This window comes from Seriola dumerili, unplaced genomic scaffold, assembly GCF_002260705.1.
Source record: "Seriola dumerili isolate Sdu_G_001 unplaced genomic scaffold, Sdu_1.0 BDQW01000191.1, whole genome shotgun sequence".
NCBI lineage: Eukaryota > Metazoa > Chordata > Actinopteri > Carangiformes > Carangidae > Seriola > Seriola dumerili.
This window is the reverse complement of record NW_019174446.1, coordinates 1,319,701-1,345,126: the sequence shown is the minus strand read 5'-3', so window position 1 is coordinate 1,345,126 and position 25,426 is coordinate 1,319,701. Positions and strand designations below refer to the sequence as shown.

Below are 25,426 nucleotides of genomic sequence, written 5' to 3'. Positions count from 1 at the left end.
TCTACTGTTTTGTATGCGGCAGGCCAGGCGGCTGCTGTTCGCTGTGTCAACATTAGTCTTAAATCGCCATCTAGTGTTGTGTTAATGTATTACAAATGAATATTCATGAACAGTATTAATGTTCACTTTGGCTCAGTTTTTAAACAGTTTCTCTGTGCAAAATTCACAACACAAAACCTTTAACAACAAAATGCTGCTCTTACATATAAAACACCAAAATCACTTGCTCAGTCCATGGAACACAATCAACTCATATAAGCCTGAGTTTGTTCGAAGCATTTCTCCTTATTTACACAACAATAACTTAAGAGAGCAGCAATTAAACAGGATTACTTATATCATATATTTCTCATATGAGGCAAACAAAAAAGAAAAAGAAATGCAATTAATTGCCTTGCGATTACTATCAAAATGTTACAATGTACTGAAATTATATTGCGGTTTATTGTCTACTATTACAGTCTCATTGTAATTTACATCACAGGAATCCTCAGAACACAGGCAGTGCATTTTAGGTGCCTGTTATTCAACTACAAATTATTAAAAAAATCTAACTCTAAATATTTCATATATTATACATATACTGTATATATAGTTACAGTATTGCAGCAAATTCAATAGCTAAAATTAAAGTTCAGTTTTAATTTTTTTCTACTTGTCATCTGTATAATACTGATGAAATGACCGCTGGCTGTTGTGATGTGAGATAGTGACTGTTTGACAGGATTATTTATGTCATTATGACTGTGAAATTTTCAAATGCAACAATGATAAAAATCATCATTAAGAGAACATATACACTGTTGTGATGCTAATAAACCCTCTGCATCATGTTCTACCTAATTTAATACAGATTCTTTACGTTTTTTTGTGGCTATGTGAGATTTCTGGGTGAAAGTGTTTTGAGTTTGTTGAAACCGTAGTGAAAACCGAGCCGGGACAATAGTGAAATACTGTAATGTGCACTGAATTTTTAATATTTAAAACTAAAATGCAATTAAAAAAAAACTTTCCTGTTCCTGTTTCCTGATAATATTCATGAAAGCAAAAAAGAATAGATGTCTTCAATTAGGTCTCTAAAATGTACATCATAACAAAAGTTCAATTTATTTTCAAAAATAGATATATAAATACAAATCTGATCGTAAAAGTCTGTACAAATGATGAGTCTACCGGACTACAAAATAAAGGTCTAAGCACCAGAGTAGAGATAAAAGTCACAAACATCTGTTAAAAATGTCTCTATCACTAAAAACAACAGTCTTATCATGGATGCAGGTTTTCTAATGCAAAGTGTGTGCACAAATATATATTATAAAAACACGCCTGCCGATGGGCAACATTAGCTGGTAGCTACCATCTCTCTGTAGCTCAGAGTACAGAGCGATATTTACATGCAAACATGAGCCACACTGCACACGCATTCTCTGGATACACAAACACCCGGACTCGGACTGCCAGCCTTACATGGTCGCCACGACAACAAACTATTTCCTGGCAGAATGGAGACCTGCACAGAAAGTGACATGAGACACAGAATAAGAAATATGGAGAGCTGAAAAGTCTTTGATAAAATAATAACAAATATAAGAAATATATAATAAGAAATATAAGTAGGGAAGATTCTTTTTACGTAATGGCAACGCTTGACAAACTGAGAGCCAAAACTGATGGCTGTGTGTTCATGAACCCTTTCATAGATAAACTATGTAGTTACACATGATGAAGGCAGGAGACAGATGGTGTGTCTTTTGAGCCAGATTTCAATCTGTAATGTTACTCATATGTAATCTGCCAGCAGCTCAGGACAAACGGCGTGTTCAGTTCTGGCTGAATTTTCAGAGAGACTGAATCGTGCTGAACATGGACATGTGAGGATGTGTTTAATTACTGTTGCTTTGTGATGTTCTGAAAACACCTACAAAGACCGACATATTCTCTGGTCCCTGTAGTGAGATTCCCCTCCATACAGAGTGTGTGGTTGGATTTTATTTGGAGTATACAGCTGCAGTACTCAAGGACATGCCTGCCAACATGCAGTTCATCCCCCCAGTAACAGGTCAAGGGATTTTTATAACCACACACATTCACTGCTACCCATAGTATAATCAAAAAAGTATCTCACTTGAGGCAGGTGGCAAAGGCTCTGCGAGCACTGCGGTGTAAGAAGTGTATGGGGAAGCCCTTGAAGGTGTGTCCGTCTGGCACTGCCCTCCTCACTGCGTCCTGGAACTCCTCGTTGCCACAGGACACCCCGGTGCAGCGCTCCAGCTCATAGGCTGATAAGGCGGAGGAGAGCAGGTAGGACAAGTGGTCGTCCCAGACTGTTGCCAGATCCAGATCCTGGAGGCCAGACCGGCACAGAGCCCACACTGTGGTTAGTGATTCTTACATTGCATATCAAGACACAGCACCTTAGCTGTAATTAGCCAATGGCACTTAAATGATTAGTTCATCAAAAACTGTGGTCACTTCCTCCCAGTGGTTTCTAGCCACACCCAGGTTTGTATGAAAATATAAACATGTATATATATATATATATATATATATACATATAACTGAATTTGTCAAATACAATTTAGATTATAGTATAACAATCAGTTAAAGGTAAATTACGTAAACATAAATGTAAATAACTGTTAACCCTATAGCTATCATCAGCTTCCCGAGCACAACACAGCACAGGCGAGTTATGAATCAGCTAAAGCTTCAGGTATCCATATCCAGCAGGGTTTTACCTTCCTGTGCTCAGAAACCAGGTAGCGCATCTCCAGCTCCAGCTGGTTGCTGGACGCAGCAGGATCCAGAGATGGGGCACAGAGCGGAGGCAGAAGGGGCAAAGAGGTGATAGAGCCTGGGGCACACACAGACTTCAGAGCCTCTTCACTCATCGCCTTCCACCGAGACTGATTCTGAGGGAGAGACAGGCACATGTTTGCTCAGCATGGATTCTATTAGATCTTCTCTGGCCGATCTGATTAGCAGCATAAATGAAGAAACTCATTTCACCAAACCCCGAAAATTACTATTCACACAAAACCTACCAATGAAGCAAATGTGAACAACACGATGATATTTCAGTGGCACTAAGTGCAACAGTGGACCATGATGTATATGAGAGTGATGTTTCCCACTTCACCTGTTAAGTGATGAAGGTGGGGGTAACTGCTCCTACCTGGAAGTCAAAGACACAAATCTCCACAGCATCGGATGGCTGGCAGTTGGCCAAGAAGGTCTGGTGGTTGAAGACGCAGCCCACAGTGCGGTAGGGGGACGAGTGTTTGGGCTGGGGGGCCAGGGGCGGGGCATCTGGGTCTATGGCCTTGTGGAGGTATCTGAGCACACATGAGGAACAGGAGGCACAAACTTACAAACAAAATGGTTTATATGATAAAAATGGAACATGATGCACAGTTTCAAATGCATCGTTTCACAATCTGCTACAAACAGATTCAAATGAAATTACAACTGTGAAATAAAAATATAAAAAATAAATAAATAAATAAAAAACGCACAAAGGTCAAAATTCTTGGACAAAAAAAAATGTCAAATGCAGACACAAATATTGAGAGTGAAATATCTTGAGTATATACTCTTACAAAACACATAAACACACTACTTCAAACAATAACAACAACACATACAAAGGTCCTAATTTCCGTTACTTACTGTAACTTCACAAACTCATTCAATATGAAATCAGCTCTTATTTTTTTTGGCTAAAACGACAATAATTAATGGACAAAATCCCAGAATTGGATAAACACCAGAATATAATCAATTGTTCCTTGGCCCAAAGCCTGGCCTCCAAATTTCATGGAAATCCATTCTGAGATCTCCTGCTGATAAACACACAAAGACTGTCTAATGAGGCAAAGTGAGGCGAAAACAAAAAAACTCTGTGTAGTTCAAATGATTTCGTTTGGCTGCAGCAGTTACAGGTAAACTAGCAGAAAATTTTGAGGAGATTTATGTATAAAATATCTATGAAATACAACCTTTCTCCTGCTACAATGTTAAAAGTACCCATTGCAGAATATCTACAATATGCTGCATTGCTGCACAGGTCCAACATGTTGTAACTACACTGAGAGCACCACTGTAGAAGCTGTAGTTTGATGCCGGAGTGACAGGGGAGAGGTAACCGTATAATAAGAAAAAAAAAAAGTCAGACCTGTGTGCAGCCAGGCTCTCCCAGAATGTAATGCTCCCATCAGTGCCGCGGGTCAGGACCCAGGTGTGTGGCACACCCTTGGCTTTGGTGCCCACACACACATATGCATCCAGGCCAAAGCCCAGCAGGAGGCTGCACAGCAGGGTGGCGTGGTCTTCACAGTCTCCCTGAGGAGGACACACAGTGCTCAGTTTGAAATGTGGAAACTGTAGTATCAACAGTATGTTAACCATGTGTTTGGAACATTAATCAGGACTGATACAACCTATACTAACCTTTTTTTTATTTTTTTTTATTTTAGCTTTGCTGCACAGGATTATTTTGTGGTTCATTTTAGGTCATGTGTCTCTGAAGCTGCAAAGTTGCAACAGATTCTTTTAATCCTGGTGAAACCTCTTAAGCCTCTTGAGCTTCTCCATTCAGTGGGGGACACTTTGAGTTCCAGCTGAACGCCCCATAAGCTTTAATATTAAACTATTAGCTGATATTTTGTTACACAGTGTTCCAAAAGGTCAAGAATTATCTTACAAGCTCAGTGACAATCTTTGTTTTTCATGAAGGCTGGGTACAGAGCAAAGACGTTAGGTGGAATATTAAAATCTTAAAATATTAGGGCCTTAATATCAAATTACCACTATCTTAAAATATTTTGAATTAGTCTCAAAATATTAAAGCTTTTTCCTTGAAATACTGGAACTTTTACTTTGAAATATTATGATTTATTTCAAGAGGTTTTATGACTTAAAATATTACAACTTTATTTTCTAAATATCACAATTTTTTCTGAAAATATTATCATTTTTCCTGGAAATATTATGACTTGCAGCTTAAAATAGTTCAAGTTTATAAAGTCGGTTGCAGGACAAATTCATAATTTATACTGTGAAATGGCTGGGGGACATTATGTCCTGTCTAAGCCTTGAAAAGATCCACTATTCAGTTTCTAACTCAAACAAAATGTTCCTGAAGGTGTGGGGACCTTTCCTAGAATACTTTCAAAATCTTCAGTCTAACTTTTTGTTTTTCTGTCTTTCACTTGATTTTTGTCAGTAATACAGTCTATAGAAGCTTATCCATCTCTAAACCCCTCATTTGTTATTTATTTATTTCCTCTCTCTTTCTTTCTTCTCTAAATGAAAAGCCTGACTTCCAGCAGCTCTCTGTTGTACTCCAGGGGTGAAGTACCTTTTTATATAAGGAATTCTGGGTTATATAAGGAGCTGGAGCTGGTGAGGGGTGAAGGAGATAAAGTTACATGTTGTGCTCCTTTAATACAGACACCTTCTGCTTTGTCATGTATATATGCTACACAGTACAAACACGTTAACAAACTTACTGGTGTTTTAGTAATTCAGTCCTACACTGACACACCCATTGTGCACTATACAAACGTGCACTCTGTCCATTTGTTCAAAATTCAATAAAAAGATCTTTGGAGAAATATTCACACTGTAACGGCACCGAGTTGTTCTCTATGCACTGTTTGTCTTTCTCAGAAGTGTTGAACCCACAAGAAAAGTTTCCTGGACGGGAAATAAGCTCTGTAGTTATCAAATTGTCCCTTTTTTAAATTGTCAGCTTTTATTTGACTTTTCTTCTTCCGTTGAAGAGGCCTGGATTGAGAAGGGACTGCGACTATTACTACTGCTGCTACTACTGCTACTGCTGCTGCTGCTGCTGCTGCTGCGTGATGGCTCGAGCTACAGGCAAGTCAGAATGATAGATGTTCCCCAGAAGTGCTAATATGGACGGCAGCATCAGAACAGGCTGGGGACTGATGAGGCTAAATTAATTTTCCCTGGAATGAAACTCATAAATCACAGCTGACAAGGGCCACTTTGTGAGAGTGGTGTCTTGTCTGTCTTGCCAGCCGCTCACAGAGGAGAGGCAGGAAACATTTATCCTGTGGTGGTCTGGGAAATTCCACGCTATCTAGTCGAGAGATGAAAATGCATCAGTCAGTCAACTTGGAACGAATCCCACTTTCTCAGAAATGACACAATCGGCTGTGCTCAGAAATGGAGTGAGTGTAAACGCCGCTGGACCAAGTTTATGTGGCGCTTCCTGACTTATTGAACCAAACTATATATTTAGGGCAACAGAAACATGTGACATTAATTCAAAACACACATGATAGTCAGAAGGGCCAGACTGAGATTGATTTGAGGGAAACAGAATTACAGTTTAGCTTCATTAATTTGATGCATTTCTGCCAACTGTTTTAAGAACACAATTGCATGAACTTCAAATGCATCCACTTTACTTTAAATTAGTGATGACCCGATTGATCAGCTGCCAATCATAATCGGCCGATTTTCATTAAAAAATGCATGATGGGTAGATCGGAATTAATGCTTCTAGTCACCAATCACCCTAAAACCGATCACCTGTGGTTAATACTCTGATGTCTGCGGCTGGGAGAAGCACTGTGTGTTGTGTAGTGTAGTCCCGCCTCCCGGCACGCCACAGGCCGCCAAAACAAAACAACATGTCTGCCGTGTGGAACCTTTACAGTGTGAGACTCATCTGCAATTAATGCCACGGTAAAATACCTACAATTTGAATGCAGTTAGTTCTATTTTCGTTAGTTCTACTCTTTAGTTTGCACTACTTGCACTGTTTAGTGTATTGAATAGGCTTAATAACCTTTATATAAATATAAATATAAATTAATGAATTATTAAATTGTGTAATTCAGTTGTCCTTAATGTAGGATACTTGTTGCTTTGCTTGGAGTTTTTTGTACTACTGTTTGTGGTCCTTTTATCAGGTTAGGCTGCCGCCTGTTGGAAGTCCCAGTACACTACAAAACTAAGCAGGCTGACCAACGCTAAACCAGCTGCTATAACAGAACACAAACAATAACTGGTATCGGATGTGGATCGGCCAATCTCACTCACAGATGACAGGTATCGGTGGCAAAAAAACATGATCGGGGCATCCCTACTAGTGATTTCTGGTTCTTTCACGCAGCTATCATATAGAGAGGTACATACAATCATCTTAAAGAGACGACAAATAAAAGGGACACAGCTAGTATTAGCTAAAAACACAAAAGCAAAGAAAATAGGAAAAGCAGCTATGATACAGGAGTGTGATTTTATGTAAGATTTAAACAGGTTTAAATTGTAAAGTATCGATTGTATGAAGAAAAAGACAGACAGTCTTTGTAACCTCAGGTTTAGGAAGATACAATGACTTGAACAAGAATTAAACAGTCTGCAACCTTTGCAGTGATAACTGTCCGGAGACGAGTATCCAGTTTGTTTGAGTGTAAGAACGTAAGCAGAGTAAGTAACAGGGACAGTATCATTCAAACCATGTATCTATGTAGTGAATGTTATTTTGTTTTATACTTTATTAAATTCCTTCTTGAGTAAGTCATGTGGCGTGCACACACACACACACTACCCACAGCATACCCCACATAATCCAATCTTCACCCCTAAATCTTATTTTATATACACCATGTCATGTCCTATGTTATGTCAACTGTCTATTCAATTTTATGGTTTCTAAGTTACAATGTCTTCAATTTTTGTTTATCATTAAAAGTAAAAAAAAGTAATGTCTTCATTCCTGCTGGGTGTCTTGTCATGACTGTATTCTATATTAAGTTTGTACTCTAGGTCAAACATGCTCGAGTCAATAAATTTGAATCTGAAATTCCTTGGTTATTACAGAGTCATATTAGACACTGAGAGGTTCTGTCATGCTGCAGTGGAGCGAGAATCCAAGAATAGGTCTCAGTGTTGGTTGGAAAAAATGTCCACGTCACACTCAGAGGTCATTGGCCTGTGATAAGATCAGTGGAGGCATCACCAGGCTGGATTTTATTCATCTGTATTTGACCTGAGAAAATATTCCAGTAGGTGTGATGTGGTTGAAAATATATGACCTTATTATTTTTAAATTCAATATTCAGTTTTGTTCGTCTTCACAAAAGCTTCACGGTGCATGAAAACAATGGAGGGAAATGGTAATAAAAATGGTTAAATGGAGGATTGTTTCCCTTTTGATCATCGCCGACTTTAAGATCCTGTTATCTCCATCTGTCATAGTAATATTATTATCTTTGGAAAGATTTATTCATTAGTACTACAGCACTGTAATGCTATGTCCAAAGTGTTTATACAGAGCAAAGCAAAGGTTGTACTAGAAATAACACAAAGACTATTAAAGAGATGCCAAATGGAGAGTTTGGATGATTGCCCTGCACTTACTCAAAGACAGTATGTCACAAACAAGACAGTAAATCACAAAAAGCAATAACAAAGTCTACACTTTATGAAACATTGAACATGACTGGCCAGAAAATATATGGCTTAACCAGGTCTAAACTATATTTCAGTTCCAGTAAAGATAAAGATTAAGACCTTCCACATCCTTTGATCTGTGGGATTCATAATTCATGTGTAAATGCGCTACTAAAATACATGACATTTTACAAACTTCAGATTTATTTCTAATGAAACACATATGACTTCACAGGAACTTTGATATGAGAAGCGGTAAAACTGCCAGTGTATCCATCTCTGTCAGTAAGGATCTATAAACACAGTAAGTGCATTAACCTTTGAAGCCCATTCTCCTTACCTTCCCTCTGCACAGGAAAGCCATTAACGTGCACCACTGCTCCTGCTTGCTTCCTCCTCCTCCCACCACCGGGGCCTTCTCGTGGGCCAGCAGGCTGACGAAGCGGGCCGCCTGGCGAGGACTCTCCAGCAGGCGGCCCGCCCGGAGGACACGCACATAGGAACACACTGGTCTGCTGATGCCATTCTCATCCTGCATAATGCACAGACACACACACACACCCAGAGGTAAAGGGACAGCGTGCAGCCAGATATGAATTTGAGGAGCTCAGGATTCAATAATCCTTAAACTGGTTAGGAAAATGAGATGTCCTCCTCCCAAACCACTAACACACTAAACCAGTGCGTCAGTGGCAAAATGCGAATAAAATGAAGTTGTTGTGGAAAACTCCCTCATCGGTGTCTGTGCATGTAACCCTCCCCTCTGTGTTCACTCCTCAGGTTTATTGTTTATAAAAAAAAAAAAAAACAGAAAATATAGAAAATAGAAAACCTGCCTGGTTTTAGAGAAATTTCCTTAAACTTAAACAAACTATGTGACATACTGTAAAGGTTTAGAGTTTAGATGAACCTGAGCAAATATCTTGACCATTTTGGACTGATGTGACGGTCGGATCTCCAGGAATTCCCTCCACCACTGTTTGGCATAAACCAAGAAGAGCCTCTCCTTCTCTGCCGTCCTCTGCCTCTCCAGTGATTGCTGAATGAGAAACACACAGCAACATCATTACACTAAATATAGAGCTTTGATGCTCCGTGTTCAATGATGATTCATATCAACAAGGAATATTGATCCGTAACAGCTTTCTGTTGAACTGAGCCACTATTAGTTCACAGTGGTTTATTTCATTCATGAATAATGAAGCAGATGAATAAACAGTGCACCTTACAGACAGAGATAAAGAGACTCCAGTGTGCTGACCTGTGTGCTGATGATGTCACTGCTCAGAGTCTCTGTGAGAGGAGGGTAGAGCTCCAGACTGACTGTCAAAACACCTGCTGGGACTTTACACTCACTTCCTGGTCTCACACACACACACACACACAAACACACACACACACACACACACACACACACACACACACACACACACACACACACACACACACACACACACACACACACACACAGACTCAGTCTACTACAGTTTTTCTCCTCAAATTTAGATAATTTCATAATTACTTTCTCTGATCTTTGCTCATCTCTTGTAAAATACTACAAAAAAGTTGCATCTTCTGACCTCTAATATTATTCAACATTATTCAATGAAGAAATCTCTTTGGTTGAGCTAGTCATAATTCATACAAATATTCCTCCTGAGAGGAGTAGTTGGAAGCAGAAGCTGCTTCATTTTTTGATTTTCAGCAGTCTGGCGGGTTGGGAACCAATGTTTTACAGCCTAACAGGTTTAACCATTGTGAGGAAAAATGTTTTGAGTATGAAAAGCTTTCAGTGTAGCCGGGAGGATCAGCCCCAAAGAGAATGCTTCAACAGATTAGTCAAACCATTAAAAGCAGAAAATGCTTCCCAGTTACCAGCTATGACAGTGGGGCTGGTATTGTTTCCATCTTGTGTGTGTGTGTGTGTGTGTGTTTATATGTCTGTGGACAGATTCTGTCACGAGAATAGCATCAAAACCACAAGATGTTGTTGTTGCAGTCATGAAACTTTACAGTTGTGTAGTTGAGATCAAAATGAAGACTGAGTTCAAAGATGAGTGTGGTCTGACCCATAAGTACTGAGTGCTCATGTAAAAATGTAGTGATGACTGCTGAGTACTCATTGGTCAGAACGTCAACATGTTGATGGTTGATGCAGCTCTCTAGCCTGTTTTATTTCTTATGTAACTATTTTTTTTTAAATTCAAGTGTCATTTCATTTTTTCTCCCGGTGACGTGAATGATCAAAGACTTAGCTAAGGGTGTCACACTTCGGATCAAGCTAATTGGATTGGATTACATTACACTGGAAGTATGACATAATAAGCAACCACTCTGCCAATGAATGCATTCACAGTTGTTAGCTCTGAACTGTAGAGAAGATACATTAAAAAATACTAGAATAAAATGTATAATTGTGTGTATAGCATCACTCTTATATTAACTGCAGCAGAGTCACTCCTCCTCACCAACTCCCATCAGCTCTACAGCAAAGCAGGTCTTTCCACTAGGCGAGCTGAGGACTGTCCTCCAGTCCAGGAAGTAGGATGAGACCAGCGTCGTCTCACTGGAGGTGTCCGTCTTGATCAGGACCAAGTGAACCGGGTCACACATAGACAGCATGGTGGTTGCATCTGCCATTTTACTGCCCTCTCCTGCAGCACCAAGAGCAATGACATTCATTGGTGCATTTAAAGCAGTAGTCTGCAACATTTTCAAAATAGTAAATGTTTAATAAAAAGTGGGAAAAGTTAAAAACTCAGAACAGATAATGTCTGAGCACTTGAGCATGACGGACACCAATACTTTATTTAATTGATTTGATTTAAAGGTACCTATGCCATCTTTGTGAATCTCTAAGAGGAAGCCCTCCTCCAGGTTGGGTTCACAGGCACAGGGCACTGGCTTTGAGCGAAACCTCTGGTTGCGGAAGTGCAAGTAGAGTGTGAACGTGGAGCACACCTGACCAGGTAAAGGCTCCGGCTCCTGGAGGTGCTCCAGAAAGGCCTTACCTCCAAGCACTTGCAGATACAGGCACCGCCTCGATGGGTCAATATTGGCTGAGAGAAAGAAAAGAATGTCTTCAGAGAACTGTTCAAACATTGACAAGGATATTAATCTATTTTGTAGTAAACACGCTCAAAACTATAGGGAGGTGTGCCAACTGTACAAGGCTTCTTAATAACTGTGAGTGGTGAACACGCAAAAATACTAGAGGCTGGACCACTCTGACACTTATCCACCACAGACTTTGTTCCATAAGCTGAACAAATCAAATCACATCATATATAAAGACAGTCTGTGTGTATATAATATATAACAGCACAGCTCATATATACCTATTCATATACAGTAAACAGTATAATCTGGGGTAGATTTCCCACAAAGAAACCATCACAGTAATAGAAAAGGTTAACATACTGAGTGACAGGAACTCACTTCAATAGAAACAGCAAAACCCACTGTGGGTGCATGTACAGAATACAAATGTACAAAAGTAGTTTCATAGATTAATACTGCATACTTTATATTGAACCTTTAATATTTGGCACTTAATATTTTTTGTCATATGCCACTTAGGCTTCAGATTGGGAAATATCCAAAATCTCGATACAGTCCAGCCCAAAATGTAGAATATTATCATGGTGGGTGTTTCAGTTGTCTGTTTTTTTTGTAATAATATATAATTATGTCATCATATTTTATGTTTCGGGTATAAGCAAGGCTCATAAATCTTATTTGTCCCAAGCCAAGGTATACTGTATAGTAAGCAAAGCAGTGATATGAGGGTCAGACTCTGCAGAAGGGCAGACTATAATAATAATAATAATGATAACAATAATTTGATATTATAAAAATATTGTTTATGAATGGAAATATCGTAATACTCGATTAGCAAATATCAGCCCAAGCCTACTGCTACTTTAGTATCCCTGCTATAAGTGTTTATATTTTCATATAATCAGGGTTAGAGACAGTCTTTTTGATGATGTTATTCCTCTCATTTATATTTCATATTACGCCATTTTGATCGCAAAGTCTCTTTGGTAGGATATTCTGAATTTTCTTTCTTAATTGTACATTATACAACAAGGACTATTTGTCTAGTTGATATACTTTTATATATTTGCATTATTTATGTCCACCCATATGAAGTTTTGCTGTTTAGTCTTACATATGATGTAATTTGTCTTGCTCTTTATCTCTGAAGCAGGCAGGCTAATGTCAAAACATCAGCTTTTAGTACAGTAAAGTCTGTGCTGCAGAATCATCAAAGCGCTCTTGCCTCTTTGCAGGTATTTTTGCTGCCTACAAGTAACAAGGATATCTTTACTGAAAGAAAATAGTACATGTTATTATGTTGGTGTGTTTGTGTTAGTAAATGATGTTTCTTACATTTCTTCAGATGAGTAATATCTTTGTCAACAAAGTGAGTAGCAGGCTTTGGAGGAGATCCTGTTTCTGCGTCTGTGGCTGCTCCCTGTCCAACATGACAGAAGTACAGAACAGTCAGCAGGTGATTGATTTCATACACTGGACAAACGGTTATCTGGATCTAGGTTCAAATTAGTATTACAACAATGAATATATTCGAGTATTTGCTTTTGACATTCAGCTGGGAGAGCTCTGTTTCAATTTTGAATCACTTGATCATCGAGATGGTAAATCTGTAAAAAGGCCTGCAAAATGGCTGGTCAACCTGGGTAAAGTGTAGGTCCTTCATCACATCGTCTATGATACCCCTGCACTGCAAAGCACGGAGAAAATCTGCCTCCGACAGAGATCGATGTGCTGGGCCTTGATCATCCCTCACAGTCTCAGCCAGCACCTCTCGGATTTTCCCATGGATATCCATCTGTCAACCACAGAAAACTGAATTTAAACCACTTTTCCATTCATGCTGCTCAAACAAAAGTCACAAAGATGCATTTTAGATTTTAGCTATGAAGGCTTTATAATTATCACCTGCCGTAATGGGATCTGATTACCCTCTTTAAAATTGGCTTTCTGCAGCATAGCAAATTCATAATCGGTGAAACTGACCCACCACTGACAAATTATAGGATATCAGAAAATAAAATTTTTGGTGGGTCTCCTACCAAACAAATATGTTCATTATGTGTGGAGAATATGATTTATAGGTCGGAGCATCTCTGTACACCACAATCCTTCTTTTATGGTATGCTGTGACACATTTTACCTTTATCAAAAAAATGCAGTTCTTGCGAATGGAATATTGCACTTTACCATATTGCGATTTTGATAATATTTCTATTAAATCTTCAACCCTGTTTCAGAGAGAAATAATTTGATTAAAACAAACACAAATAACTGTTCCATAATGAGCCGAATACTGGAAAAAATCTACCTCGACCAATAATATATTGTTTTGTAATTCTCATACTGGCCAATTATATATCGGAGCTTCTCTACTACTACGTTTCTTTTGATTTGTCCCATCTGGGGACCTCTTGACACTGTAAATGTCAGAGAGCAGTCAGCCTGCACAGCTAGGTCCTTACAACAAGATGCTTTTTATATACAGTTCATGGTAGGATGCGGTGTAGCACTGGTGTGGAAATAACAACTAATATATACTAAACTCATATTTAGTACAGCCGACTTATTAAAGGACGAAGTTTAGTGGTGCCATTTATTATGACTCAAAGTGTGTGAGCTTTTGTTAATAGTCAAAGAGAAACTTCGCTTTAGGCAGACCGGTCTCCACATTTAGACATTTAAACAATTAAAGAATTGACATTCTGTTTAATAACGCAGACATGTACAGAAATATAAGCTAGCGTTTTGTAGTTTGCTCACCTTGAGCAGATGGTTGTGAATGATTTGCTTCAGCTCGGAGGCTTTCTCTGGAGGCAGAGACATTGTAGCTGACGACCTCTGACCAGCTTTAAACCCAACCAGCTGGCGATATGGTGCTATCAGGAACAATAAACAGCTACGTTTGTCTTATTTTCGCTATATTTGATCTTTGTATACGTTAGTCGTTTGTCACACAGCAAATCCTTCATCCTGACAGTCACAACACAACTGCCAGTTTAAACTGTGGCGGAAAAGCGAGCATGAATACGACTGTTCTGCTGCCTGATAACGTCTGGACAAAATCCAGTTCCTCAACAAGCCTGCCCCACAACAAAATAACAAACGTCGAGTGGATGTTCACTAATGAGATACTTCCAATTTAGGAGACATTCATCTTAGTTTTATTTAATTCTGGTTGAAAAAATATTTGCTATTTTTATTCAGGGATTGACTTGGCTACCCTTATTACCGTCTGCAACAACATTCGATTTGCGACAATCAGTAAAGGACCCTTTTGTAGTTCAATTCGGAGTTTGTATCTATAGACACTGAACCATCCATCCAATTATTTTCAACTGCTCAATCCGGGGTCGTGGTGGCAGCAGGTAAAGTGAAGTACCCCAGACGACCCTCTCCCCAGTGACATTTTCCTGCGGGACACCGAGGCGTTCCCAGACCAGATAACATGTATAACCTCTTCAGCGTGTTCTGGGTCTACACCCGGGGTCTCCCACCAGTTGTACGAGCCCAGAAGATCTCCAGTAGGAGGCGCCGCGCAGACTTTCTAATCACATGCCCGAACCAACTCAGCTCGCTCCTTTTGGACGTGAAGGAGCAGCGGCTCTAATGTAACCAGTCAACCAGTATTGTACTATAAAGACAGTTTAGATTTTTTTTCTCCCATTCTTAAATAAATATATAACATTTGTATGATTATTCTTGCTTTAGTACTCAGGCAAGACAAAAAAATCGGCATTGTTATTTTTCAACAAAGATACTCACTGCATATTCTTAGTAGGGGTAACCTAATAAGGAAGACTTTAGGGGACTATATTCAAATGATAATGTACTCCCACAATAGCATTATAATTTTCTACATACCGTATGTATGTGTTAGTTGCGTAAAAATGTAAATTAATGCAATAAACCAACAATTTGCATTTTCATTTTCACATACTTGTACAGTCATTCTGTTATATTAAGTCATTCTGTTATATGAAAATGGAAAAGCTGTTTGACATTTAATTTTAAAAGTCATACCCTGCAGCACAGTTTTCACTGCTCTACAGTGGAAAATATTTAAATGCAATATGCAAAACATCTATTGCATTTTCATTTACATGTCACTACGCTCTTCTGGGATCAAAATGAAAATAAAAATGCAAATGTATGACAATCGGAAATTGAAAACGAAAATAGCATTTGACATTTAAGTTTTAAGCTGCAATACTTAACCCAGACCTATAAGATTCACAGTGCAGTTCTCCTAGCCCTGGGTTAATGTCTGTTGGAACTAATGTTCACATTTTAGAATAACACGTCCATTATATACTGTAACTCCATTTGACACTGGCACTGTTTAGCCACGTGTTTAGTCGATTTTAAGGGGATAACCCAGCAAACTCTGGGCTAGTCCTACTCCAGAGCAGCATCAGCAAGCCCCAGGCTAAAGTCAGGGTTTGGACTGCGCCATTGTGAGAGCTTTTGTTGCCTGGGGCTAAAGGAGCTGTCAACCCCATGCTAAATGCAGTGTGGAAAACATATTCTAGCGGAGAGCCTCAATCAACAGGTATTTCTTCCTCCCCATACACTAATGACAAGAGTTAAATAAAATTACTGAGGTAGTCAATATGAACAAGACTGTTCTTGAAATACTGAATGAATTCCTGGAATCCACAACCTCCAGTCTGGCTGTGACTGGACACTAAATCTGCTCTAGTGACACTGAATTTAAAAAAAATACAAGCAGACAAGCAGGGTTAAGTAAAAAAAAAGATGAATGTTTTATTTTAGTCAGTATTTCATGTTTTGTTTGCTTTTTTCAAAACACCATCTATCATGTTCTCACTGCAGCTCAGCAATGTATAAAACTCCCCTGAAATCTTATGTGGAAACAAGAATGAATGGAATGTTATGGTCAAACATAGCCTATCATTTCTGGGTTAAATGAGTAAAAGCCTGTCCAACAGTGGTAACCAGCCAGTCACTAACATGTCATTTCATCTCAGGACATTCAGTCAGTACATGCAAATGTCACATTTGGTGTGCAATCAACTCTGATACAATTTATTGTACCACATCTCTGCTTACAACAAATTGATCAGTCATGTTACTCATGTACTGTGGGAAACAACAGCTCACATGAACCTTTTTCTGTACTGTTCATGTTAGGAAACCTTGGAGCACACATTTTTCCATTGAACTCACTTCAAGGCACATTAAAGCTATCTCAAACCAGCAAACAAACGGGTACAGACATGTTTGCTATCACTCCAGGTGCTCTGCTCCAACTTCTAAATTGCACTATTATAGCTTTAGATTGGTCCCAGTCCATTGAAAACCAATTTTGGTGATACTATGGGTTTAAATTAAAAAGTCACATGCAACGCAAAGTTGTATGACTTGTATCATTTTGTAATTCAGTTATGTCTAAGCTCCAACAGAAAATACATTCCACATAAAGGGAGTACAATTTAAACAGCTTTCCTGGCTGGTATTTGAATAAAAATGGACAGCTTTGCTTTGGTTTCCTAAAGTGGGATAACCTGAACACACATGAACCCATCCAGTGGGTGAATAAACACATTAAGCTGTGAGGGACCCGACAGCCACTATGATCCATGTGACAGTCAAAACTTATGGAAAAAATGTGCTCATTTAACAGAAATTTAAAGGTTAACATTCCAGCAGAGTTTGAAACATATTGGGATGCCCTGCTAAATGTGAATGGAAGAACAAGTGGTGCTCTGGTAAACCTTAAATGCATGCATGAAATGCAAATTTCATTACAGAAAAACAAACAAAAAATAATCCCATAGCTGACCTCAAGGGTGTGGAATCTTCCTACATATCTATGGTAGGATGGACAGTCAACACACATCATTTTGAAATGCAAAATGTAAAACATGTCCACAGATGATCAACACACATCTGACCATTACAAATAAAGAATGCAAAAATAAACCTGTCAGAATTTTTTTTTTTTCTTTGTACTGCACCTTTAGTAAGTTTCTTTCAAAGCCATTTGCTATGATACAGTACATTCATCAACAGTGACAAGTAGGATAGGGAAATTAAATCATCGTGCTGGCACCAAGATCCTGAGATGTTACTATTTTTGTTAAGATCTTACATGAAAAATATACACACACTCATTTGATCTAGCGCTCCCGCATTTTGACCTTTAAGAAATAAATACCCTCACAGTTATGCACATCTTATCTAAATCTGCTTAGAGAAGTACCTAACCCCAGGTACTGGTGCAAAGTAAGAGTCAGTTGTAAGTGACCCAGAGTGTATCACTGGGAGTACATCCAGCACACCAGCAGGCCGACAGCCAGCGCCGCCCCGGCACCAACGTTGAGCAGGACGGGCCTCCAGTACAGCCACTTCTCTCGTTTCCTCTCTGAGTCGGTCAGTCTCTGTTTCATCTGCTGGACCTTCTGTGCGGTGCTGGCAATCCTCTCCTCACGGTGTCTCTTCCTAACACTGAAATAAGAGTCAGTTAAAGGGAAGCAGTCAGAGAACAACAGTGTGGAAAACACATCGATATCATGCACCATGCCTCCTCTCTGACGTCTCTGATAGGGCTGCCACCAACAACTATTTTTCTAACGATTAATCTATCGAGTATTTTATCGATTAGTCGATTAACCTAAAAGATTAATTTTCCTCCAGAAAATCTAAATGACACTTTGGCATGATACATATGCCCAGATTCAGGCCTAAACATTTTCTCAAACACTTATTCTGTGTAATTTCTCAGGCAGCAGCAGACAACTTTATGACTTTATGAGAGTATTTATCAGCTACAAGGACAAAAGATATTAAAAAGCTCCGTCTACTAATGAACAGACACTTACACGTGAAGTAATCCTTCACATGTTTGTGACTGATCTCACTGAGCGCCATAAAAAATAATAATCACAAAATAACACTGGTTAAACAAGATTTAGAGTGAAAGGATTTGAACTGTAATGTGCTCATCCTCCCAAAGTCAGACATTAACCAGCTGATTTGATCTTTATCTTATCCATGATCCAGCTCAGACTATTACTGGTTCTTTTTTTAAAATAATAAATTCTGAACAGGATTTGAATTGACTGTTCTGGTTTGTTTCAGCAAGTTGCTCAGCTTACAACAATCTGACACATTTTATGATTCGTGGTGAACTAAGATAATCAGTTACAGACAGCTTTCATTGTAGCGTTTCCTTACAGTTCACTATTAGCTTAACCAGCGTGATGCTGTTGTGTAAAAGTCACCAGAGATAACAGATGAAAATATCTCTTTCCTGTTTGTTGCTTGTTGAACAGGTGGTTGGATAAAGTTCTTATTGGCCTTTTACTTTTTATTGCACTTACAATAATGTAAAGCTCAGTCATAGTTGTTGTCACCTCCAGTAATCCTCAGTTATCTTTACGTCACCTGGTTCTGCCTGGCACAGCCTCTGCCGTGCTGTTTGCTCCGTGTGTGTGTGTGTGTGTGTGTGTGTGTGTGTGTGTGTGCGCGCGCGTGCACTGTGTACCTGCAGCTCCGCCTCTCCCAGAGAGCAGAGAGAGCAGGCCAGAGGACAGAGAAGCAATTTGACCATAGATGATTTAGAAAATAAATATATGGCAGTTGATAGTGACTGTGGCCGCACAAATAAATTAATGTATGTATGGGAAACAATTCGTCAGCATAAAATATAGACGTCGACATCGTTGAGTATGGTGACTAATCGCAGCAGCCCTCGTCTCTGAGGTCTAAAAGTAATATCAAGGTGGAATTTTAGAGCAACATGGGAATGAAGGTGTTAAAGTGAGCTTAGATATTTGGATAGACTGCACACACTGAGGAGTCCAAACAACATTTAAATTTTTCTACAACCTTGTCCTTTCTTCACAATGAACCTGACAGAATCTGAGCGGTGTTACTTACTGCCCAGAGTGCTCATCCACATTGTGGTCGTGGCTGTCTGGCTCTGTTGCCAGCAGGTGTTCTCCTGAGGAAGCCTGCAGATCCAGACAGGGTGCTGGCTGGCCGTTGGGCCTATTGTCATTGAGGTGAGGTCTGGGTGGAGGTGGTGGAGGGGGCAGATCTGGCTCCAAGGGGAGGGCAGTTCTGGGCAGCACTCTCTGTTTGTTTTGTTACAGGGGACAAGACACACGACACACAAATGAAAGTAAGTTTTCTCACAGCTCCCAACTTCTGACAGAGAGACAGACAAAATTTCATCTGTTGACAGTGACAAGCAATGAAAATATTTTTACTGTCCAATACTTTTTTTTGTCGACACATTGCAACAACAGTAAAAGAGGTGTTTCTGCAGCATTAATACTCTAAGGCTTAAGGCTTTAAGACCTTCCTAATGCCACACAGAATGCAACTGAATATGTGTTTCACAATCATACTGGCCAAAGTATAAAAATATGAGAGAGAACCACCGGGGACAATATGGCCTAAAATGATCATTTACTATTTCAGCACATCTTTCAGTACTTCCCAGCTGTATATTACAATCATTTCTAAAAACATAATTGAATTTATACGACCTGGACCAAGATAAGCACCATAAAATAGATGGTTTAACTAATGAAAAATTATTTATTCATTATAATTTTTGCTTAAATTGAGACTTATACATAAACGAGCCACTGTAGCTAGCGATAGTGACCATGTTTACTACAGGACTTTGTGTGACTGAAACTAGAACTGCTGCCTCACGGTTGTATGTCTCTGTCAAGACGCAGGAAATGTGGTAACAATCACCTCCTCCGTTCCTGAGTTACAGTTTGAATAATGGCCAGTGTTTTTGCAGAACATTATAATAACACAGTGAAGTTGACCTCATCCTCGAGTCCAAGTGAATGTTTGTGCCAAATGGAATGAAATTCCCTAAACGCGTTCTACAAGAATGGGACTGACATGAGGTCACACTGACCTTTGACCACCAAAATCGAATCATTTCATCCTTGAGATTAAATTAATATTTGTTCCAAATTTGAAGATATTCCCTCAAGACGTTCCTGAAATATCACATTCATGAGAATGGAATGGACGTGAGGTCAAGGTCACTGTGACCTCACGTCCGCAGCACAACCCACTGCCACAAAAACCCCTATTTAGTCTAAAAGTGCAAGATGGCAAAAGACATTATATAATGACACAAACATTACTGCTTACAGCAAAAAAGTGTAAATAACCTCATAACAGCCCAAATATGAGCCTGAGACGTTTGGAAAGTACAGTCTTACTCCCCAGACTTGTGACCGAGTTACCTGTGCTGCTGAGTTGTCTGTCAGAACGAGCCTGGCTCCCTCGATGACAGCCATATAGGAGAAGCGGAGCTGGTCAGGGGTCTGGATCAGGCCCATGCGGTATTCCCTCATGTCCAGTAGCACCTTCTGTATGTCCACTGATGATGGATTCTTCGACCTGTCCATCTGCGAAACAGATTAACATGTTTAGAATATACAACTGAAAGGACAGTGCAGTTAATCCTAGGTTTTCACTAAATACTGAGAGACTATCAGACAGCTTAACAGAGACTGATACCATTTGGATCAATGTATTTAAAACTGAAATGAATCAAATCATTATGTTGCTTTTTAGAGCAGCAAGTCTAAAACTATCCGCTTTGACTGTGTAAAACATGAACAAATCTTACCATCAGGTAACATTCAAATATTTAATGCAATATTTAAGACCAAGAAAAGCTTCAAATCTTCCATATTTCTATTTCTATTTCTACAGCAGTGGTTATCAAACTTTTTCTGGCATGCCCACCTTTAGAAGGCAAAAAAAGTTAACAATCTAATCCAGACCTGCACGGCAGAAAGTTTAGAGTCATTCATCGGACAGGTATTCTGTGACATCTGTCTTTTCTGCTTCAATGCATAAAACATTGAAATATGCTTCATGCATTAAAGCATATTATCAACATGCCACAACTTCTCCCCTTGTGGCTTAGCACTAAGTATGATCATAACAGGATCATCTCATCTTACTCTCTTGCCAAAACTTGAACCTCTTGAGCAAAGCTTTAACTCTCTGTTTACCTTAGACACCAGGTAACATTTCTCTTTAATGGTAACTGCATTTGCATAACATCCCCCCTCCCTGTTCTCACCAGCACCAGGCAAGTGTCCACCAAGGCGAAGGTCCCTGAGCGTCCAATCCCAGCGCTGCAGTGCACCACTGAGGGCCCGTGCTCCGCACTCAGTGAGCCAAACTCCCGAACCTTGAAGAGGAAGTTCAGGAAGGAGGCAGGAGATTCCGGGACGCCAAAGTCAGGCCACGTGGTGTAGTGAAAGTGGTAGATCTCCCTCGATTCCCCCGTCTACGACAGAAAACATGTGATGTTGGCCATGATTGGAGGACTGCATTGAGTTCTGCATGACTGGGGTGATTTGTAACTAGGAAAACATCACACACACCATGAAATCACAGCATTCATCTTCTACATGCATTTAGACTGAGATGCTGGAAGTAATGGACTGCAATAAGTAGACACATAGCAGTTTTCACTATACAAAACACTGGACCAGTCCAGATTTTGAAAAGGTTACATTATCTAATAGTCTCCCATCCACGCTCACCTTTGTGTTTCGCAGTTCTAGCACTCGGATTGTGTAATAAGATTGGTCCTCCTCTGAAAGTAGCCTGACAACAAACCCTGTGTCTGTGAAAGACATCTGTAGCTCTTCTGTGGTTGGCCAGTACTGTGCACACTTTTCCTGTTAAGACAGAATCAATTAATTCAGTCTTGGATAGGAAGCCACATGCTCTGAGCTCTCTGAAGGGTGTGTTGACTGAGGCATTGCAGGACAGACGCAGTGAATTAGTTAATCAATCTTTATCAATACCCAAATACCATTATCAGTGTAAAGGAATGTTCTATGCACAGACAACACATCTGACAATGTTATTTATCCTCTGGGTCATTATAGTCAATAGTTCTGTGTTATTATACTACATAGTCCTTGGCAACTCATTTCCTCAAGTCATAAACAGTCATAAACAGAGTCTACAAAACATTTAGTTGAACCCGGATGACACTACTTAAAAGGTTTTGGGGCAATTTTAAGCATTTTGGGCTTAGAAGAATTTTGAAAAACATGTTGGGAACTGTCACGGTCTTGTTGTGGAAAGTTTGTAATGTGGCATTTCTTTTGAAAATGTACAGCAAAATCTGTTTGGAGGCAAAAATTTAAGAAAATTAGCAGGTCACATTTTCTTTCTTGTACTGCAAGTTATATTTGACTTCCAAATTTGCCGGTGAAACTGCTAAACGTAACTCTAAAGGGGATTTTAGTGTTGCAATGAAAGACCAGATTTAAGGGATAGTTCAACATTTTGAAAAATAATTTGTTTTCTCGCTGTTGGCTAAGAAGTAGACCAGCACATAATCCTCTGTAAACCACAACTAATAATATGTACTCTTCACAAAGATGGATATATCCTGTTTTGTTTTAGTTAACTTCTGACACAGCCAGGCTAGCTAAGCTAACTAGCTGCTGGCTAGTAAGAAAGTGAATTAGTGTACTTCCTAAAATATCAAACTATTCCTTCAAATTTTAAAAGATTTAGCCTCACGAGGCCAATGAAATCGGGAAAATGAGCATAGAAAATATATGTAAAATGCTCTCCGTGTTGTAAAAAAAACATCCACAGTTAATGTTAGTATCAATATGTAACACCTTGTAGCATGTCTCCCAAAACATTTATATAAAACAGACAAGAAAGGGATGTGATAAATGAATGATAATCAGGTGCCACAATGTACTCACAGATCCCTTTTCAATGACTCTGTTGAGCATTATAACTGCTTTGGAACACTGCTCCCAAACCATCAGCCAGAAATGACCACAGGTATTCCTCAAAGGCCCCTGTGGAAGCAAAAGAAAGAAAGGCACATAGCAAAAGAAAAAAATCCAGTTATTAGCAAAGCTCAGAGTACATCAAAGTGAAACCCTGCACAGTCTCCTTCAAGTGGGCCACAGATCTCTTCAATGTACACTCATGCACACAGTGTCATTTACATTGCTATACTCCACCGTACCTGAGAAAGAATATAAGCTCTTTGGGCTTCTTCCATCATCACTAAACTTGCATTGATGTAGTCATTTTCAGAGTTTTCAAGTTTTACTCGACTGTGATCATCTGAAACCAGATGAGAGATCACAGAGAAATTATAAATCACAAAGACGTCATTCAAAATAATACAAATTTTCATTAACAACCTTATTTGTCATAAGACTCACATGGGCTGACATCTCTGTAGCGGTTCAAATTCCGATTCACTGGAAGTTTTGCCACTTTGTAAGGATATTCACTGGCTTGGTTACGGATCTCCTGTTGTAAACAAGAAGACATGCAGAACATTAGTGTGCATATATTTACATTGATTAATTCAGCAACATCAATTGGGGGACATAATGTTTAAAAAATGCATATGACATATACATCCTACCTGACAGAAGTGGTAGCAGGTAATACAGACAGCATTCATGTAAATACCATGCCCAGAAATAAAAGGCCTTTAATAAGGTGTCATTTGTACTGTTTTCATTGGAACTATCATCTGTACTCACAGGTACTGCTCTGCTTTGCTCTCATTTGTCAAACTATTGTATTGAGTGCTGTTGTTTAACTACAGATTGTTTTCATAGTGTGTATGGGGTGAGGCCAAATTTGATTTCCCCACCTCTGTGGACAATAACTTTATTTCTTTTTAAGTGACAGCTCATCAGAAACAGTTTTACCGATGAAAATAAAAGTGACTAAAGAAAAAAAAACACGTGTGAGAATAGTTTCAAACATGAGGAAAAACATTTCCACTTCTCAACAGATAACACTCTGAAAAGCTGCATTGTTTTTAACTTTCTCCATTGGGTTAATTTATCCGGCCACTTTATAACAAGATCAAAAATATCTCCTTATATATAAACTATTAAGGTTGAGTACCTCTCTGTAACTTCCAATCAAGGTAACTTTTAGAAAACATATCCAGTTACATGCTACCCTCCAGCAGGTAGCTGCATATTACGGGGTCAACCTAAGTTAAACCGGAACAGAAATATTATAAACTCCGTGATGTGCTCTCTTGGACCGCTGCTGGTAAAGCACATGCGCTTTTCTCTGGAAGTCCCGATGAATTCTCAGAAACTGCAGCTGACGTCTGCTAGCGTCAGCAAGCATTAGCTAACTGAGCTCAACTATGAGGACTGTGCCGCTGCACGTTTTTTAGCTACAAGCTTTCTAGCTACGGAAGTCAGCGACCACTAGCGCGGATTTCTAGTTTCCCACTCGTCTTTACTAAGTGCTAAGCAACATATGTATAACCTTTAGACAATGTGTTGTAGTCTGTAGGTCAACACGGTTGAATGTGTCACCAATTAGGCTAAAAGTAACCAAATACTGGGAAATGTGCCTAACTGGCTAGCTATTAACTTAGCTAGCTAAGTAAGTTAGCAACCGATCGTCATAGAAACACGAGAGGCCCAGTGTCCGGACTTACATTGTAAAGGTTTTGCCATCTCCCGGACGAATCAATGTCTTCAAATTCTTGCTCCATTATATCGTAATTGGTGCCCCGAGACACTTTCTGGATGATCACAGAATGTTTTTAGCACCGTTCACCAAGTTACTCCTTTCTGTCAGCCATGTAAACAGCAGTCTGTGTAATCCTGGGGATCCCTGCGGGAAGTCTGCTGCTCCTGCACAATACTGCATGCACTCTGACTGACTTGGGTTGCCAGTTATGTTTATCTCTACGTACCACATAAAATGATTCCAGCCACTCACTGCTGTGTGGATGTTTGATTATATGTGTTGGCATATATCAAAATTGTAACGTAAACAGAATTTTAATTATTATTGCTAGTTAGTAACCAAAGTTATTTTTGATATCTAAAAAGATTTGTATATGTTTCAGTTTTTTGTTAATTATACAGCAGGGTACAGAATAAGA

The 25,426-nt window shown here is 39.3% G+C and overlaps 2 protein-coding genes across 2 annotated transcripts; both read right to left on the bottom strand.

Moving 5' to 3' along the window:
- Positions 1–1,162: 1,162 nt before the first annotated feature.
- cep76 (centrosomal protein 76) lies at positions 1,163–14,466 on the bottom strand. Its single transcript, XM_022753502.1, has 13 exons — positions 14,251–14,466; positions 13,130–13,285; positions 12,826–12,910; positions 11,265–11,489; positions 10,899–11,084; positions 9,692–9,789; positions 9,341–9,469; positions 8,771–8,962; positions 4,175–4,341; positions 3,176–3,335; positions 2,739–2,912; positions 2,126–2,343; positions 1,163–1,510 (listed from the first exon to the last, which is right to left on the bottom strand). The coding sequence occupies exons 1-13, from the start codon at positions 14,311–14,313 to the stop codon at positions 1,372–1,374; spliced, it is 1,992 nt and encodes a 663-aa protein (XP_022609223.1). The 5' UTR covers positions 14,314–14,466; the 3' UTR covers positions 1,163–1,371.
- A 1,763-nt stretch (positions 14,467–16,229) lies between these two features.
- ptpn2 (protein tyrosine phosphatase, non-receptor type 2) lies at positions 16,230–25,201 on the bottom strand. Its single transcript, XM_022753545.1, has 9 exons — positions 24,974–25,201; positions 23,718–23,808; positions 23,516–23,616; positions 23,244–23,342; positions 22,053–22,190; positions 21,584–21,793; positions 20,733–20,897; positions 19,393–19,589; positions 16,230–17,958 (listed from the first exon to the last, which is right to left on the bottom strand). The coding sequence occupies exons 1-9, from the start codon at positions 25,028–25,030 to the stop codon at positions 17,769–17,771; spliced, it is 1,248 nt and encodes a 415-aa protein (XP_022609266.1). The 5' UTR covers positions 25,031–25,201; the 3' UTR covers positions 16,230–17,768.
- Positions 25,202–25,426: the final 225 nt, after the last annotated feature.